Below are 16,808 nucleotides of genomic sequence, written 5' to 3'. Positions count from 1 at the left end.
GTTATTTTTTTTAAAAAACGTGCTTAAATTTACCCAATGCCTAAAAATGGAGTAATAAAATAAAATAAGCAAAGACGACTATTTTTTTAAAAAATTTCCAAATAAAAAGGAATTTTAAAGGGAAATGTGAATTCCATTTAGACAGCATATTACAATTTTTTTTTAATTATGTAACCATAATTTCCAAGATGGGAATTTTCTAAAACAAAAAAACAAAAAGGAAAGTGTGAGATTAATAATAAAAACCCCAAATTTACACTTGACATCTCCCCTCTTTGATTCTCTCTCTCTATTGTTTCTCTCTCTGTATATACATATGTATATCTACGCCTCCATCGACTCTTCCACCTGTCCCGCCGCCGTCACCGCCATCAGTTGCGACAGCGCCGCCTAGGGTTTTTCAGAGCTGGATTCTTTGTCATATCTTCTGCCCATCTCTCTACGCCGTTCCTTCACCGGCTTCGTCGACTAATCGCAGCCCGCTTCTTAAACCTAAATCCCGCACGCCCCATCTTCACTACTCCCCTCCACTGAAGATTGCCTAAAACCCTCGCGTTTTCAGACCAATCGGTTTAATTAGGGTTCCTGTTATGAGTTGCCCTCCGAAATCAGTTCGACTAGGGCAGGGCTAGGAATATTTGGAAATTAGGGTACTTTATTTTATGGCATTGGGAGATTTGATGGCGGCATCACGGTTTTCACAGTCTACGACGGCGGTTTCGAATCACTTGGAGGAGTTCACCGAGAATGGGAATCATGTCGAGGAGGATGGCGAAAGGAGTGTTTATAGTAGCAGTAGCATTGTCAATAGTAACACCAATGCCCGTGATTTAACCGAGACCGCGAGCAGCAGCTATGCGGAAATGACCACCACGACGAGCATGGCTTACTTGCCGCAGACTATCGTGTTGTGTGAGCTCCGGCACGACGGATTTGAGGACTGCATGCCTGCCGGGCCGTCGGATAGCGGTTTAGTCTCTAAATGGCGGCCCCGGGATCGAGTAAGCTCCTGAATAATTTGTTTTGACATGTGTTTTATGTGTTGATTGAAAGATTCATTGCTCAAGTTTTTCTTGCTACCCACATTGCTAATCGTGAGTCGTTTCAGTTCCCTAGCTGTGATAGCAATTTCGGGCATTGAATATGCTGTTATTGTAGTGTGTGGGCAAATATTGTGTTATGCTGACATGATGTCACAATTATAACTTGTCAAATTTATGAACAATGCCGTGGAAAGAGATGATTGGTGGTAATAGTTGTGACAAGGTGATTTCTCCGTGATGGTTTTTATTATTGTAGCGAGCATGATGATAAATGACAGTTCTAATATTTGGAAGCCTTGGGATTCTGAGTTGAAAATGATTATGAATTTAGTGATGTTGGATCTACCATCGGTCAAACTATATCAAATCCTTTATGATGCTATTTTAGATTTCTTCTGTTAAATGTGTTCTTTTTATTTATTTTTTTGTTTAAGAATAACTGACTGCCATTATTTGAAAACGAAAAGATATATTTTTGTTCTTTTTTCTTTTCTCTTCCTGTTCATTTATTTGTAACATAATATTTTATTAATATTACGGAGCAAGTTTGTTGCACTACAATTACAAAGGAGTAACTCAAACGGGTTAATTTGTTGCTATCTTGATGCATGAGAAAAGGTGGAAATTGCACTAAATTCTTATGAGTATTACCTGGAGAATGATGTAGCACCATCAATGTAAAGTCTGCTTATTTTATCATATTCTTTAGCCCGCAATTATTTTCTCAGACATCAGCTTTTTAGCTCCCATGCTCTGTTTGCATTTTGAGAAACAGGGATGATAGAGGGTGAAGTTGGCTCTTCTGTCGTGACTTTTTTACTAGATGTGTTTGATGTTAAAGAATGTATAAGTCATCACAATTTCTTTTAGTTTGAAATTTGGCTAATGGAATCATGATTTTAATAGACAATATCCTCTCTACCTTCTCTTTTTTCCTAAATTCCTTCTAGTAAAATGGAAATCATAGATCCATGCTCCTCAATGTGTTCCTCATTTTTTTTTGTCCATTTGCCACACAGCCCTGATAATCTAACCTGCTTACATAATTTATTTTATAAAGTTATTTGCTGCTTGCTTAGGGCTTGGACACGAGAGTTGTATTTTGATCAGGTTAAATGATTGTTCTTGATTTCTGCTAGAACTGTTTGATAGTCTGTTTGTTTTTTAAAAGGTACCACTCTAAACCGTAAGTAGAGCTTCAGGTCCTCTCATTCAATCTGTGGGTCCATGTCTCTTGATTAAAGGAATGATTTTCTCTCGAAATTATATAACTTGTATGCTTTTATATGCAGATTAATCTGTTATGTTTCAGGCTAAGATATTAGTCTTGTATTTATTGATTAAAATGCATTTCATCTTACTGTGTTAACTTCATATTCGATGCAGATGAAGACAGGATGTGTTGCCTTAGTTTTGTGTTTAAATATCAGCGTTGATCCACCTGATGTTATAAAGATATCTCCTTGTGCCCGGATGGAATGTTGGATCGGTATAAACTTGTTCTTCTTTTTTCTTATGAGTTTAAGTTAGCTTTATGTTGACACTGTAATTTACTTGTATACTTGTATGCTTGTTTATCTCCCTGTGGACACTTTTTGTTTTATGGGCCATTTTGTACCTTATCATTTTGCTGCTTACACACGATATTCATAGCATGTTGCTTTATGCAAATAATCTATCATGTTCATCTCAGGACCTTTCGGTCATTCATTATTTAAAAATGGCTGTTTTATAACTTGTGGTAGTTTGGCCTTTATTTCTTCTCTGCCGTGAAATTTATTGTTGTAGTATGGTTTTGCCACCCACTTTAGCGAGTTGAGAATTACGAATGGTTCAAGAGTAGTTGAGTGTCTCATGAATGGTTTTTCGTTCTCGGGTGAGATGGGGACTTGCTATGAAAGGGTGTGGAAGAAAGAGTTAGTGCTGGGGCTGTTTACTCCGTAAAGTTCAGGCGATAACATTCCCTTAAAATGAAAACAAGGATTGCAAGCACTGAGCTATAATATATGTGGATTAATCTCCGTGCCTTGGTTATTTATTTATTTTTAATATAAGGCATATTATTCACTAGCTGGAGTGGACTGTCTATAAGGTTTCGCATTGCTCATTTTTTCACCTGATCTTTTGTCCATATGTAAGAAACAGACTATTAATCTGCTGATTGATTGTAAAGTATATGTATGTTCATGTGCCTCTTACTTTTTTTAGATCCATTTTCAATGGCACCACAAAAAGCTCTTGAAACAATTGGAAGAACCTTGAATCAACAATATGAAAGGTGGCAACCCAAGGTATGAAGCCATATGTACCATTTCACACCATTATGATTCTTTCATGAACTTCTTAATAGATAAATACATTTTAAAAGGAGGTTTTCAGATAATACATGCGAAAGTGAACATATTATTTGCACATATGGACAGGCTCGCTACAAGTATTCATTGGACCCCACTGTTGATGAAGTAAAGAAACTGTGCACAACATGCCGTAAATATGCAAAATCTGAAAGAGTTCTGTTCCACTATAATGGACATGGAGTGCCTAAGCCAACTCCAAATGGTGAAATTTGGCTATTTAATAAGGTCCTATTTTGAGTAACTTTTCTACTAAATACCATCCTCAACCCCCTGTTCCCTATTCCACTTTTTCTCCATTTCTCATTTTCTCATATAATTGTTTGTATAGAGTTATACGCAGTACATCCCTTTGCCAATCAGCGATTTGGATTCCTGGCTGAAGACACCTTCTATATATGTGTTTGACTGCTCTGCTGCTGGGCTAATTGTCAGTGCCTTCATTCAGGTAGTTTTTCCTACTGATATATTTGTCTTTTGTTTAGATTTACATAGCAATTTTTTTTAATGTGTCTCATTTTACAACAGCTCCAAGATTATTCTACTTCTACTTCCGGAGCTCCTACGAGGGATTGCATTTTACTTGCGGCCTGTGAAGCTCACGAGACACTTCCACAAAGTGCTGAGTTTCCTGCTGATGTATTTACTTCTTGCCTCACGACGCCGATAAAAATGGCTTTAAGATGGTGATCAACTGCGTCTCTACAACTTCACTGTCAATTCTGTTTCCATTAAAGTATTTTATCATCAGGTGTTAATTGATTTTTGAAATTCTTTTGATTGTTTTTCTAGAATCCCCCGTGTTTTGTAGATTGTGAAAAGATGATTTAGGTTTTATGTAATTCTTGGCATTCTGTTTCTGTAATGCCCCAAGGGTGTCTGGCATGGATGCTAATTCTCAATCTCAGATAAACTCACCCAGATTTTGTGGAAAAGATCATTCTTGGTCCTTAAAAAATGATTCTTTGCAACACTCTGATTTATATACTCGTATTTATCCTTCTATATAAACTCAGATGTATCCAGTTTTCAGTGCATTGCAACTGCTTCAATAGGAAAAAATATGATTGCTTGTGTCCTGCTGCACGAAGGCCTCTGTTGCTTATATTATATGTTTTTGGTTGTTTCTTTTTTTTTTCTAGATATATCTTAAAGAATTTGGATATTCTTATGCAATAATTCTTCAGGTTCTGCACTCGGTCGCTACTGCACGAGTCCTTTGATTATTCTTTGATAGATAGAATTCCTGGCCGCCAAACAGACCGGAAGACCCTTCTTGGGGAATTGAACTGGATATTTACAGCTGTGACTGACACTATCGCCTGGAATGTACTTCCACATGGTAATGAAATACATATAATTTCATGTGGTCATTGTATTTGGACATCATGGTTATGGTAATCTGCAATTGTCAACTTGAATTTCAGATTTGTTCCAGCGGTTGTTCAGGCAAGATCTTTTGGTTGCCAGCTTGTTTAGAAACTTTTTGCTGGCTGAAAGGATAATGCGATCTGCAAATTGTTCACCAATTTCATATCCAATGTTGCCGCCTACACATCAGCATCATATGTGGTACCTTTAATTTATTGTCTTCCGACTCTTCCCCACATGCACCTTATTTTTTCATGTGATGATATTGATCTGTCAGTATACTTTTTCTTGTGCTCTGCAGGGATGCATGGGACATGGCTGCTGAAATCTGTCTTTCTCAGCTTCCAACTTTAGTTGAGGACCCAAACGCAGAGTTCCAGGTATCCACGACAAACTTTATCTCTATGCACTTTTGGCCTTTCACAGCCTACTTTTTTGTGTAGGAATTAGGATGGATATTAGAAAACCAGCATACAAGCTCAACTGACCGTTTGATTTTATTAGTGAAATACAACCCGATTTACTGATTTTTGTTTTCATATGCAGCCAAGTCCATTTTTTACTGAGCAGCTAACAGCTTTTGAAGTGTGGCTCGATCATGGATCAGAACATAAAAAGCCTCCAGAGCAGTTACCCATTGTTCTTCAGGTCTGACTCACTTTAGATATGAATTTTTTGTCTGTGGATTTCTTCTCTGTTATTTTAGCTAGTTTTGTTTTTGAAGGAGATTACAAAAGGTTTAAAATTTCTCAAGAGCTATTTTTGTTATTGATGTTCATATTTCTATGCTTTTGTCGATATTTTTATGCCTTGTCCTAATTATGGCTGGCTACTTTCTCTCTCTCTTCCCCCCCCCTCATTTGTCACTCAGGTCTTACTCAGTCAATGCCATAGATTTCGGGCTCTGGTACTCCTTGGTAGATTTCTGGATATGGGACCTTGGGCTGTGGAGCTGGTACTTTTTTATGGATATGTTGTTTTTTTGTCTTGTTTATGAATCCATATTGGACCTTGTGGTTTGACATATTAATGCTCTTTTGTCCCCATTGCAGGCCTTATCTGTGGGAATATTTCCTTATGTTCTGAAACTTTTACAAACTACCACACCAGAGCTGCGACAAATTCTTGTGTTCATCTGGACAAAGATCCTTGCACTGGATAAGGTAAATTTGGAATAATTTCCTATTTTCTTTTTTTCAACATGATCTATCATCAGTTTCCAGCCGGTGTCAAATTGTGGGAGGCATCACCTTTTGTATGGCTTTAGATAGAACAAGTAGCACTGTGAAATGACTACATTTACTACTAGTATGCTGAACCTTGAAATCTTGTGTGTTCCTGCAGTCTTGTCAGGTTGATCTTGTAAAGGATGGAGGGCACGCTTATTTCATTAGGTTTCTTGATAGTGTTGAAGCCTATCCCGAGCAACGTGCAATGGCTGCATTTGTGTTGGCCGTCATTGTAGATGGTCATAGGCGTGGTCAGGAGACCTGCATTGAAGCTGGTCTTATACATGTCTGCCTCAAGCACCTCCAGTGCTCATCTCCTAACGAGGCACAAACTGAACCATTGTTCCTTCAGTGGATATGCTTGTGCCTTGGGAAACTATGGGAGGATTTTTTGGAGGCTCAACTATTAGGCCTTCAGGCTGATGCGCCTGCTATACTTGCACCGCTACTTTCTGAGCCCCAGCCAGAGGTCTTACTATTTCTTATCAGTATTTATCTGTTTTCACTGTCTGTTTGCAATCTAATAGTAGCCATGAACAGAAAGCATATGCAAATTTTGTGATGTTTTCTTTAATGTCCTTACTTATAGTTGATGTGCATTATGTAATTTTAATGAACTTTTGTAAAGGTCCGTGCGGCAGCGGTTTTTGCTCTAGGCACCGCCCTTGATATAGGGTTTGACACGTCGAGAGATGGTCATGGAGATGAAGATTGTGATGATGATGAAAAAGTTAGGGCTGAAGCCAGTATTGTTAAGAACCTTTTAAATGTTGTTTCGGATGGAAGCCCATTGGTGCGAGCTGAAGTTGCTGTGGGTATGCACTACTTCTATCGTTCTTACCCTTTATAATGCTTATTGTTGTTTTGTGCTATCATCCACCACCCATTTCCTCTATTAAGTTATTAACTCCATTCCTGTTTGCAGCTCTTTCGCGGTTTGCCTTTGGCCACAACAAACACCTGAAGTCAGTTGCTGCTGCATATTGGAAACCTCAATCTGGTTCTGTACTCACTTCCTTGCCATCTTTCGCAGTCAAGGGTTCTGGTAGTGGCTATACAACTCCAACTCACTACATGCCTCATGGAAGCATAGTTCCTTCTCCAATTGCTCCATTATTACGAGTTGGTAACGAAAGCCAGCCTGTTGTTCGTGATGGGAGAGTATCCACCAGCAGCCCTCTTGCTACCTCTGGGATAATGCATGGGTCTCCACTTTCTGATGATTCGTCCCTGCATTCTGATTCTGGAGCACCGAATGACTCTGTCAGCAATGGTGTTCTTCACCATTCAAGGCGAAGACCACTTGATAATGCACTATATTCACAATGCGTATTAGCTATGTGCAATCTGGCGAAGGATCCATCACCACGTGTTGCATCCCTTGGAAGGCGAGTATTGTCTGTTATTGGTATTGAACAAGTTGTTGCTAAATCAATCAAGACTGCTGGTGCAAGTGCTCGTCTTGGTGATACAGCGGCAAGCTCCAGTCTGGCTGGACTAGCTCGTTCATCATCTTGGTTTGAATTGAATGGAGGTAAATCTGTGTTTATTGCTTAATTCTTTCTGGAGCAGTTTGTGCCATTGTTTGGGTAAAAAAATAGATGAACACTGCTACATGTTTTCTGAAATTTCATGTTATCTTATTCTCTCTGTTAATTTTGTTACTTGTCATTTAATGTAATTTTTTTAAAATTTCCTGTAGGAGCTCATTTGCCGCTGACTTTTAGAACTCCTCCTGTTAGTCCTCCTAGACCAAGCTACTTGACAGGAATGCGGAGAGTTTGCTCCTTGGAATTTAGGCCGCATCTGATTAATTCTCCAGATTCAGGGCTAGCTGATCCACTTTTAGCTTCTGCTGGACCATCTGGTGCTTCAGAACGTAGTTTTCTTCCGCAATCAATGATCTATAATTGGAGCTGTGGTCACTTTTCAAAACCGCTTCTTACTGCAATGGATGATAGTGAAGACATAATTGCTAGAAGAGAAGAAAGAGAGAAATTGGCACTAGATCATATAGTAAAATGCCAACACTCCTGTATGTCCTCAACAATAGTTTAGTGTCATGATCCTGTCTGTAGTTGCTGTCTCTTAATGCTAGTTTTTCTTGGCAGCTGTGAGTAAACTGCATAATCAAATTGCCAGTTGGGATACCAAGTTTGAGACAGGCACCAAAACTGCTTTGCTGCAGCCATTCTCACCTGTTGTGATTGCTTCAGATGAAAATGAAAGGATTAGGTAGGAAAATGTTGTTGAATGGAATTATCTTTATGGTGCAATGTGATTCATTATTGTTCTTATATTCACATTTTGTATGATTAGCTAATTCCTTTGCATGTAATCCATTAGGGTATGGAATTACGAGGAAGCAACCCTGCTCAACAGTTTCAGTAACCATGATTACCCTGACAAAGGAGTTTCCAAGCTGTGTCTTGTTAATGAATTTGACGAGAGCATGCTTCTAGTTGCATCAAGTAATTCTCTCACCTCAAGTAGGGACTAGGGAGGTCTCCATTTACATATTTGTTGTTTTAGTTGATGCTGAACTCTACTCTGCTTATGTTAATATAGATGATGGGAATATCCGGATTTGGAAAGATTACACATCAAAAGGACAACAGAAGTTAGTTACTGCTTTTTCTTCGATTCAAGGTCACAGACCTGGTGCCCATGGTGTGAATGCTGTTGTGGATTGGCAACAGCAGTCAGGATATCTTGTATGTCATTGAGCTACTGTGCTCTGCGTGTGCTTTTGTTTTACTCTTTTCTTTTTAACGTCAAGATACAGTTTTTTAATGTCAATGGTATCCTTTATTGTGCCCTACCCAGTTTTCTTCCGGTGATATATCATCTATCATGGCTTGGGATCTGGACAAAGAGCAGCTTGTCAACACCATTCCCTTACCACAAGATTCAAGCATCTCAGCACTGGTGGGTGTAAATACCCAGAATTGATTATTCATTTAGTTCGAGGAGTTTGTTGAACACTTTAGCGCTTCCTCTTTCACTCCAGTACTTCTGAAATGGTTGTCTCGTCAGTTTTTGCCTATTTGTTCACCCTAATCCTGCAAACCGATGCTTTATCAGCAAAGCTTTTTCCCATGTTATCATTGTGCATTTTGTTTGTTTTTATGAATGAATTTGCACTGAGAAATGGTTGATTAACCAATTTCATCAAATTTGCAGGCTGTTTCTCAAGTTCATGGAGGTCAATTTGCTGCTGGTTTTGTGGATGGTTATGTCAGATTATATGATATTCGCACTCCAGATATGTAAGAGCTTCTTTTGTATTTTGGCAAAAATACCTTTACAAAAAGAAAAACAACAATAGTCAATTGTAGCTTCATTTGTCATCTTGATAACTAGCAAACTGCCAAATATACACACGTTTCCCAGTCATAGCAACATATCTTTCAAGCTTATCCGGCCATTACATCTGATCATTTGTACATGTTTATATGTGGTTATGTGATGTTTTTGAACACATCTGTTGGTTCATCCTGGATGATTTTCTATTGTGTATGGAGCTCATTTTCTTTTGCCTGAATTGGTTAGGCTTGTTACTGAAACCCGACCTCACACTCAACGAGTTGAAAGAGTTGTTGGTATTGGCTTCCAACCTGGTCTTGAACCAGCAAAGGTGACTGTTTTCCTCCCCCTATAAAAAATTAATATATAACTAGTTGGTGTAGTTTTGTGTATACTTGTTAAAAATCTGGAAGGCGCCCCGTCATTACTCTGTTTGTTTTTTCAGATCGTCAGCGCATCACAAGCGGGAAATATTCAGTTCCTAGATATGAGATGTGCCAAAAACACGTACCTGACTATCGATGCCCACAGGGGGTCGCTTACAGCTTTAGCAGTTCATAGGCACGCCCCTCTCATCGCAAGTGGCTCAGCCAAGCAACTAATCAAGGTCTTCAATCTGGAGGGCGATCCATTAGGCACAATACGGTACTATCCCACTTTCATGGCCCAAAAGATAGGATCTGTTAGCTGCCTGACCTTCCATCCCTACCAAGTATTACTCGCTGCTGGTGCTGCTGATGCTTGTGTTTCGATATATGCTGATGAGATTTCTCCACCAAGATGAATATCATTCAGTCCCCCGTGATTTGGAGTTCGACAACTACATTGCCTGCTATTGACCGGTCAACCGAAGAAAGCACGTCGTCTCTTGGTATGAAGGTGCACGCTCGGCTCGCTGTTGAAGGTGTATAATATATTAATTAAGCCTCCACTCATTTGGATCAACTCTCTGGGAAAAAAAAGGAAGAATCGACTGGATTCTATGGAGGCTTTGGCAAATAATCTTTGTTTATAGGTCAAGAAAGGTGTAAATATGTCCATTTTTATTTTTTTATTTTACTTTTATTTTCAATTGGTCCTGTATTTCTTTAGTGTGCTTTTTTCTTTTCTTTTCTTTTCTTTTCTTCTCTCTTTTTCACCCCCTTCTGTTATCTCTTTCTTCCCCTTATTTTCATACTTATTTAACAGCTGCAGCAACTTTGTTCAATTTGTATAGTTGAAATGGTTTCTGACTAATTATAGTTTAATTGTTAATTTGCTGTAGTGATGTCTTTCTCCTTGGTCTCTCTTCTGTACTGTTCGACCCCTTTCTTGTGTATTTATAAATGTCTTTCTTTTCTATATATTTGATCTAATGCGTGAAATATTTGAAGTATCCATCTTTTACTATTTGGTCTAATACGTGAAATATCCATCTTATTTACTATTTGGAGCTCATTTTGAGAATTAGTTAGAGATGTTTAATTTGAGAAGTATCCATCTTTTACATGGTTTTCAGATATTAAACATACCTCATCAATCGTAAGTTTGAAAATATTAGTTAGAGATGTTTTTTTCACGTCCAAATTCTTGAAAATGAGCTGGCAAACTAGGGCGGCTGAAAATCAATCAATCCATAAATTCAATCTGAAGAAGTAGGAAGCACATACTTATTTTCTGGGATAACAACTTATTTTGGGTGCCTGACTCGAAACTAGAGAGCAATAAGCGTTATTCAAACGAATCTAATACTTACACCACCTAAACTCAAAGTGTTGTTTCGAAAAATTAAATTAAATCCAGAGGGAGAGGGATATATACACCAGTCTGATGATATCATATCACTTCCTCCCTCCAACCATATTCTGGCTCGTGGGCCCCGACAAGCTCGGCGACGCGTTGCTCGTCGGTCTGAATCTCCCATCTCCACTGCTGAACACATCAAGATCTTCAAACAATCTGTATGATGGGATGAAGGGCTTCTGCCCCGCACCCGACCTTGGGCTTGAGCTGGCCGCCTGCACCTCTCCGTTGGCGAAATCATACCGGGCTCCATTGTTGCTAGGCGTGGCGGGCCTAGGAGCCGAGTGTGTGAATGCCGGCCTTGACACAGGGTTATGACTGCTGAAGTAACCCGGCGTGGCGGCCCACGGCGGAGGAGGGTATGCATATTGGGAATTTTGAGGTTGCGGTTGTGGTTGTGGTTGTTGTTGGCTTGTATTATACTGATATTGTGGCTGAGGATAGACTTGTGGTGATTGTGAGTTGTATGAAGGCTGAGGTTGTTGGTAGGGCTGAAGCTGCGGTTGTTGTGGCTGCGGCTGTGGCTGAGGCTGAGGCTGAGCCCACGGAGCGACATAATTGTTGAAGGCGAAGCCGTTGTTAGCACTGGGATAAGCCTCGGTCGAGAATGTCGTACCTGAGCTAGTCGAAGAAGGCATATGGTTTGGAGAAGACGTCTGCTCGTTCGAGGTGCCCGTCGACAGGACAATGCTGAGGAGCTCTATGATGTTCTGATCTTTTGTTTCCACTGATGCAGGCGCGTCAATGGGGACTAGTGCGTTGCTCATAGCGGGGCTCGAGGGAGCTTCCGCGTCACTCTTAGCCGTGGATGAGTTTTGAGAAACGTCGCTCCGAGCTTTTGAATGTCTGCAGGCGTTCGGGGTTCGGTATTAGAATCAAATATGTGATGAAAGAGAGACAATAACTTCTTATAAATAAGAGTTTGACCTTCGAGCCAACTGCGCAAAGTCGTCTTCTTCATCGTCCTCCTCATCAATCACGGTGTGAGCAGGGAACGCCGGTGCAGGCGGGGTCTCGTTGGATGCTGCAGGCGGCGTGCTCACCTCAGAGGATCTGAGATCGGGTTCGTGTTTCTCAGAAGCTGCGCGTGTGGTGGGAGTGGGTTTGGGTGGAAGAGGCGAACCCGATGCAATAGCATCGTGTTTTGCAAGAACGCTCTGTAAGCTGTCGTTTAGATCAAGACCCTTCACGAGAACCTCTTCATCTCTGTAAAGGAAAGGGATCGAAATTACAACGATGAAAAACGAGTTTAGAACGAAGAATTCATACACGCCTCAGACAAAAAATGCGATAAGAAATGCTAACCCGGTTGTCCCCAACAACTGCATCAGCTTTCTTTGATTGACGCGGCATTGCTCAACGAGGTCGACTATAATTTCATCGTTAACAGCCTGAAATGGAAAGAGTAATATTTAGGGACACATCTAAACACTATTTTCTTGTCACAAAGGTGTGGGTTTGTAGACGAATATACCGAGCGATCACTAGGATCAACTGCTTGCAACATATCGCGCAAGAGCTCAAGAACATCGCGCATGGAGTTTAGGCTCGATAAACTACAAGAGTAAGAATTTAGGAGAGTCAATCAGAACTGGATGATCAAGTCAAAAGACACGACGTTTCTTAGGCTCAACGACCAACCAAGTGAATACGACCCCAACCTTAATGTATCTTCAGCTGCCATGGCATGATCGAGCCTCGTAGAAGAGCTACTTGGCATTCCATAACCTGGTGGAGGAGTCGATACTGCATGTGCAGCAGGTGGAGTAAATATCGGAGCAGCATCAGGAGTGCGCCGAGGAAATTGTACACCAAAGCGCTGCCATAAAAAGACACAGCAGTTAGTAAATTTTCCTCCATAAAGGTGACAGTAAAAACCATTTTGAAGGCCTCGACATCACTACCGCTATACAAGTAAAATATATAAGTATTTACCCTCAAATCTTCATAAGCCATATAATACTGAGGATATCTTCCTCCCGACCCACCAAATGCCTCGTGCCACGAGCCGACCAGGGTTAGAATTTTATCTCTTACGTGCATATCAGTCTGAAAGCATCAAAGAATTACCCTATTAGACTCTGAGCACGATCTTGTTGATGAGTATACATGAAAATATAAGCTTGAAATCCAAACATTGATAAGAGGAGAAATATCTTATACGATACGAGCCTCATCAGTTCAAATGAAAAATCAAAGAAACGGAACTCACTTAATCATCAGTAGCATCGGCCAAAAATCATTAGTTCAGCAAAAGAATCATATCAACGAAGATTCGGAACTGTAAAATCATGATGTTTTCAAACAAACCCATTCAATCCATATGCAAATATTAGCAGAATACCCAAATAAATAAATGACGAAGCCTCCATAAACAGAAAAGTACTGTAAGGCATTCAAGAAAGGATAAGTACTGATCTATCTGAACGAGGCAACAAACACTCATTCAATGTGGACTTTCCCCCACCATGATTCCAGCTGAAAAAAAACACATAAATCTATTTTAGTATCATCGGACTAATTCACATGCTCACCTTTTTCTTTACAATCTTGACCATCTCCGGAAGTATATTCTTTTCCGCAATCTGAAAATGAACATAATCGCCGCAGTTCTTGACAATCGTCTCCAGAAGCTACAAAGAGACGACATAGGAAGCAAACATCAATCAATCTTGCCTCAAACAAAGACTACTCTTTTCACGCACTTGAGCTACAAACTAAGTTTTTCAACAAACAGAAAACGACTAGAGCACATAATACCGTTAAAGCAAGCAATTGAACTTTGGGGTTCTTGTGCTGCAACCGTTTCTTCACAGCTTTCACAACATCTTTTGCAAGCCTAGAACAAAATTCCACCATAAAAAATTGCTGCTTGAATATAAATTCCAATACATATACCCTATAACAAGGGACAAACTATACATACAGCTACATAGTCAATCAAAAATACCAAACCCCCTCATCAATTTCTCTGTGGATAAAATTATGCAATATTTCAAAATTCCCTCGCCACACAAGAAAGCATTATAATAAGCAAATCATCTTCCTATTTTATCCTTGATTTTCATAGTTTGCATATAACTTGAATAAAGAATTTTGATCAACACACCCAATTCCAATTTCCAAATATTCTTTTCAATTTTTCAACCCAAAAATAGAGCAATTAATCACAAAAAAACAGTAATCAACATGTTCACAAACGAGACCAAAGAAATTCAATATTTTCTCCAAACCCAACAGAAGATAACGGTAAAGAAGTCAACTTTGCATGAAAAATAAGAAAACTAAAACATAATAAACAAACCCAGAAAAAAAAAATCACATGACAAACAAAAACATACATCTGATTGGAATTAACGATATCACAAATTTCCATATTGAGCGTCCAATCGGGTCCGATCAAGAACTCGCTCGTAGCTTTCTCGACTCTCACAGTAGCCGAAGAAGACGAAGCTATTGATGAAATCATGTTTTTCTTTGTTGCCCTCAATTTAGGCGAAAGCCCTTTTGTTTATGCTCGAGAAGAGAAGAATAATCAGAAAGAAAACCCAGGAATTTTTGTGGGTGAGTTTGACTATTGTGCTCTGCAATTTCGCGAAAGAATTTTCTCTTTTCCCTTTTGTTTAATTCTTTTGCTCCTGCTCTAAATAATTTAAAGCTATTAACTGATTTTGGGCTAACTTTTACATGGCTATGGTATTGATTTTTAGGAAATTTGGTTTTTATCGCTTTGGGATTCCATTGTATTAAAATTCCCTTTTATTTCTGCAGAAAGCGTTGCTCACACGCGCTCTTGTGTTCCGCCGTGTTGCACTCGCCGCCAAACAGACTCTCTACTCTCTCTCTAACACTCCTTTATTTTAGTCTCTCTCTCTCCTCTTGAGTTTTTCTAAACGTTACAATGAAATTGATTTTTGGGATCTCATACATAGAATACAAGCTTTTGGAATTGTATACATGATTAAATTATATCTTTAATTACGTAATTTTTCAAATGTTGTCAATTTTCACATGATTATTGATTTTCAATAAAATTCTATCGTAATAAGTTGTGTGAAAAATTATAATAATAGAAAGTTTGTGTTTTTGGTGACATGATTTTTAATTGGGTTAATTACTTGCAAAATGCTGAATTTTCACTAAATTTTAATTTTGCATACAAACTTTAAAATATAGCGTGGTAATTAATGAACTTTTAGTACATTTTAATTTTGCATACAAACTTTAAAAGGTAGCATGATAATTATTTAACTTTCATCATATTCTTATTTTGCATACAAACTTTAAAAAGTAGCATGGTAATCATTTAACTTTCATCACATTCTTATTTTGTATACAAACTTTAAAATATAACATGATAATTATCGAACTATCAATTTAATCTGATTTTACTTCCAAAAATTTGATGAAAGTTTAGTACTTATCATGCTACCTTTTAAAGTTTTTACGCAACTTTTTAAACTTTGTATGTAAATCATTATTCTACAGACAATTAACCATTTTTAATTTAGATATAAAATTATAATTAAGTGAAAGTTTGTGTATTTAAGTATAATTAAGTAACTAAACAAATATAATTTTTGTTCAAATTTCACCAGATCTTTCAGATGAGATCCGGTATATAAGAATTCATTGAAATTGTTTTAGACATTTATCATTCCAATAACAAGATTATCGAACTTTATTCAAGGCTTAATTACCACTTAATCATAATTCATAAACCATGTGTTGGAATTAGAAAGGTTCTTTTTTTTTTTTTTTTTTTTTTTTTTTTTTTTGCCTAAAACGAATTGAATAATTTGTACTCCCTTCGTCCTCCGAATAACTTCCTAGTAGGGAACGATATGATTTTAAGAAAAAGTTGTTAAGTGAGAAAAAATGTTATAATTAGTATTGAAAGTAATGAAAATGTGTTATAATTAATACTTAAGAATGGTGAAAAATTGAAAAGTAAGAATAAATAAAATATTATTAGTGATGGAGTAATGTTTCAAAATGATAAACAGTTATTTAGAGAACGTCCCAAAAAGAAAATATAGGAAGTTATTTGGGGCATGTGGGGAGTAGGACTTAATTAGGTGTGAACATTTGAAATGTAGCGCGGTAGCCATATTGGACAAATTTTGGTAATATTGCATGGGCTAGCTGCAAAATGATTGAGTCGAATAATATGTGAAACATATGGTGTGGGACAAAATTGTGTAATCTTTGTGTGTAGTTTTGAATTTGGATTATCTTGTTTTGTTACAATATGTGAAACTTCTTGTCAAATGAGGGGTGAGGTTCCATGAAAAGTACAAAAAGTTCGTCAAATTTAATCAATAAGAAATATTGGAGTCTAGTGAATGTCCAATATAACATCAACCTCAGATTCCATTTTTACAATATTTTACGGTCAATTCATATTTGCCTCCAACATTACATATATAGGTGTCTAAAATTGAATTTAGTTTGATAATATTCAAGTTAGGTAGATGGGTCATTGGGTCTTATCCATATAATAATGCTAAAGCTCGAGGATAATAATAATAATAATAATAATAATAATAATAATAATAATAATAATAATAATAATAATAGCTTAGCCCAATTTGCTAGATGAAATTCATTGTTAATTAATGTGCTATATGTGGAATGTTTTTAATTGACTTCGAGATTTTGTATCTAATGATATTTATTGAGATGTGCTAAGCGTCTTTTTCTTCGAAAAGAAAAAGTAATAA

General features: G+C 38.0%; 2 protein-coding genes across 2 annotated transcripts; one reads left to right on the top strand and one right to left on the bottom strand.

Annotated features, from left to right (window-relative positions):
• The first annotated feature begins 254 nt into the window (after window positions 1-254).
• LOC131022765 (regulatory-associated protein of TOR 1) lies at window positions 255-10,557 on the top strand. The gene is made up of 23 exons (XM_057952286.1): window positions 255-1,001; window positions 2,430-2,532; window positions 3,252-3,334; window positions 3,467-3,625; window positions 3,729-3,845; window positions 3,926-4,083; window positions 4,585-4,739; window positions 4,825-4,969; window positions 5,070-5,148; window positions 5,315-5,416; window positions 5,640-5,723; window positions 5,821-5,931; window positions 6,113-6,466; window positions 6,626-6,812; window positions 6,923-7,531; window positions 7,700-8,032; window positions 8,109-8,232; window positions 8,344-8,468; window positions 8,566-8,711; window positions 8,824-8,925; window positions 9,181-9,266; window positions 9,550-9,634; window positions 9,749-10,557. Exons 1-23 carry the CDS (start codon window positions 663-665, stop codon window positions 10,085-10,087), a joined length of 4,125 nt encoding a protein of 1,374 aa, XP_057808269.1. The 5' UTR covers window positions 255-662; the 3' UTR covers window positions 10,088-10,557.
• A 337-nt stretch (window positions 10,558-10,894) lies between these two features.
• LOC131022764 (TOM1-like protein 6) lies at window positions 10,895-14,985 on the bottom strand. The gene is made up of 9 exons (XM_057952285.1): window positions 14,427-14,985; window positions 13,846-13,924; window positions 13,620-13,718; window positions 13,021-13,134; window positions 12,747-12,904; window positions 12,560-12,641; window positions 12,391-12,476; window positions 12,013-12,291; window positions 10,895-11,931 (listed from the first exon to the last, which is right to left on the bottom strand). The coding sequence occupies exons 1-9, from the start codon at window positions 14,552-14,554 to the stop codon at window positions 11,124-11,126; spliced, it is 1,833 nt and encodes a 610-aa protein (XP_057808268.1). The 5' UTR covers window positions 14,555-14,985; the 3' UTR covers window positions 10,895-11,123.
• Window positions 14,986-16,808: the final 1,823 nt, after the last annotated feature.

This window comes from Salvia miltiorrhiza, chromosome 4 (assembly GCF_028751815.1).
Source record: "Salvia miltiorrhiza cultivar Shanhuang (shh) chromosome 4, IMPLAD_Smil_shh, whole genome shotgun sequence".
In the NCBI taxonomy this organism is placed as follows: Eukaryota; Viridiplantae; Streptophyta; class Magnoliopsida; order Lamiales; family Lamiaceae; genus Salvia; species Salvia miltiorrhiza.
This window is presented reverse-complemented; position numbering and strand designations above follow the sequence as displayed.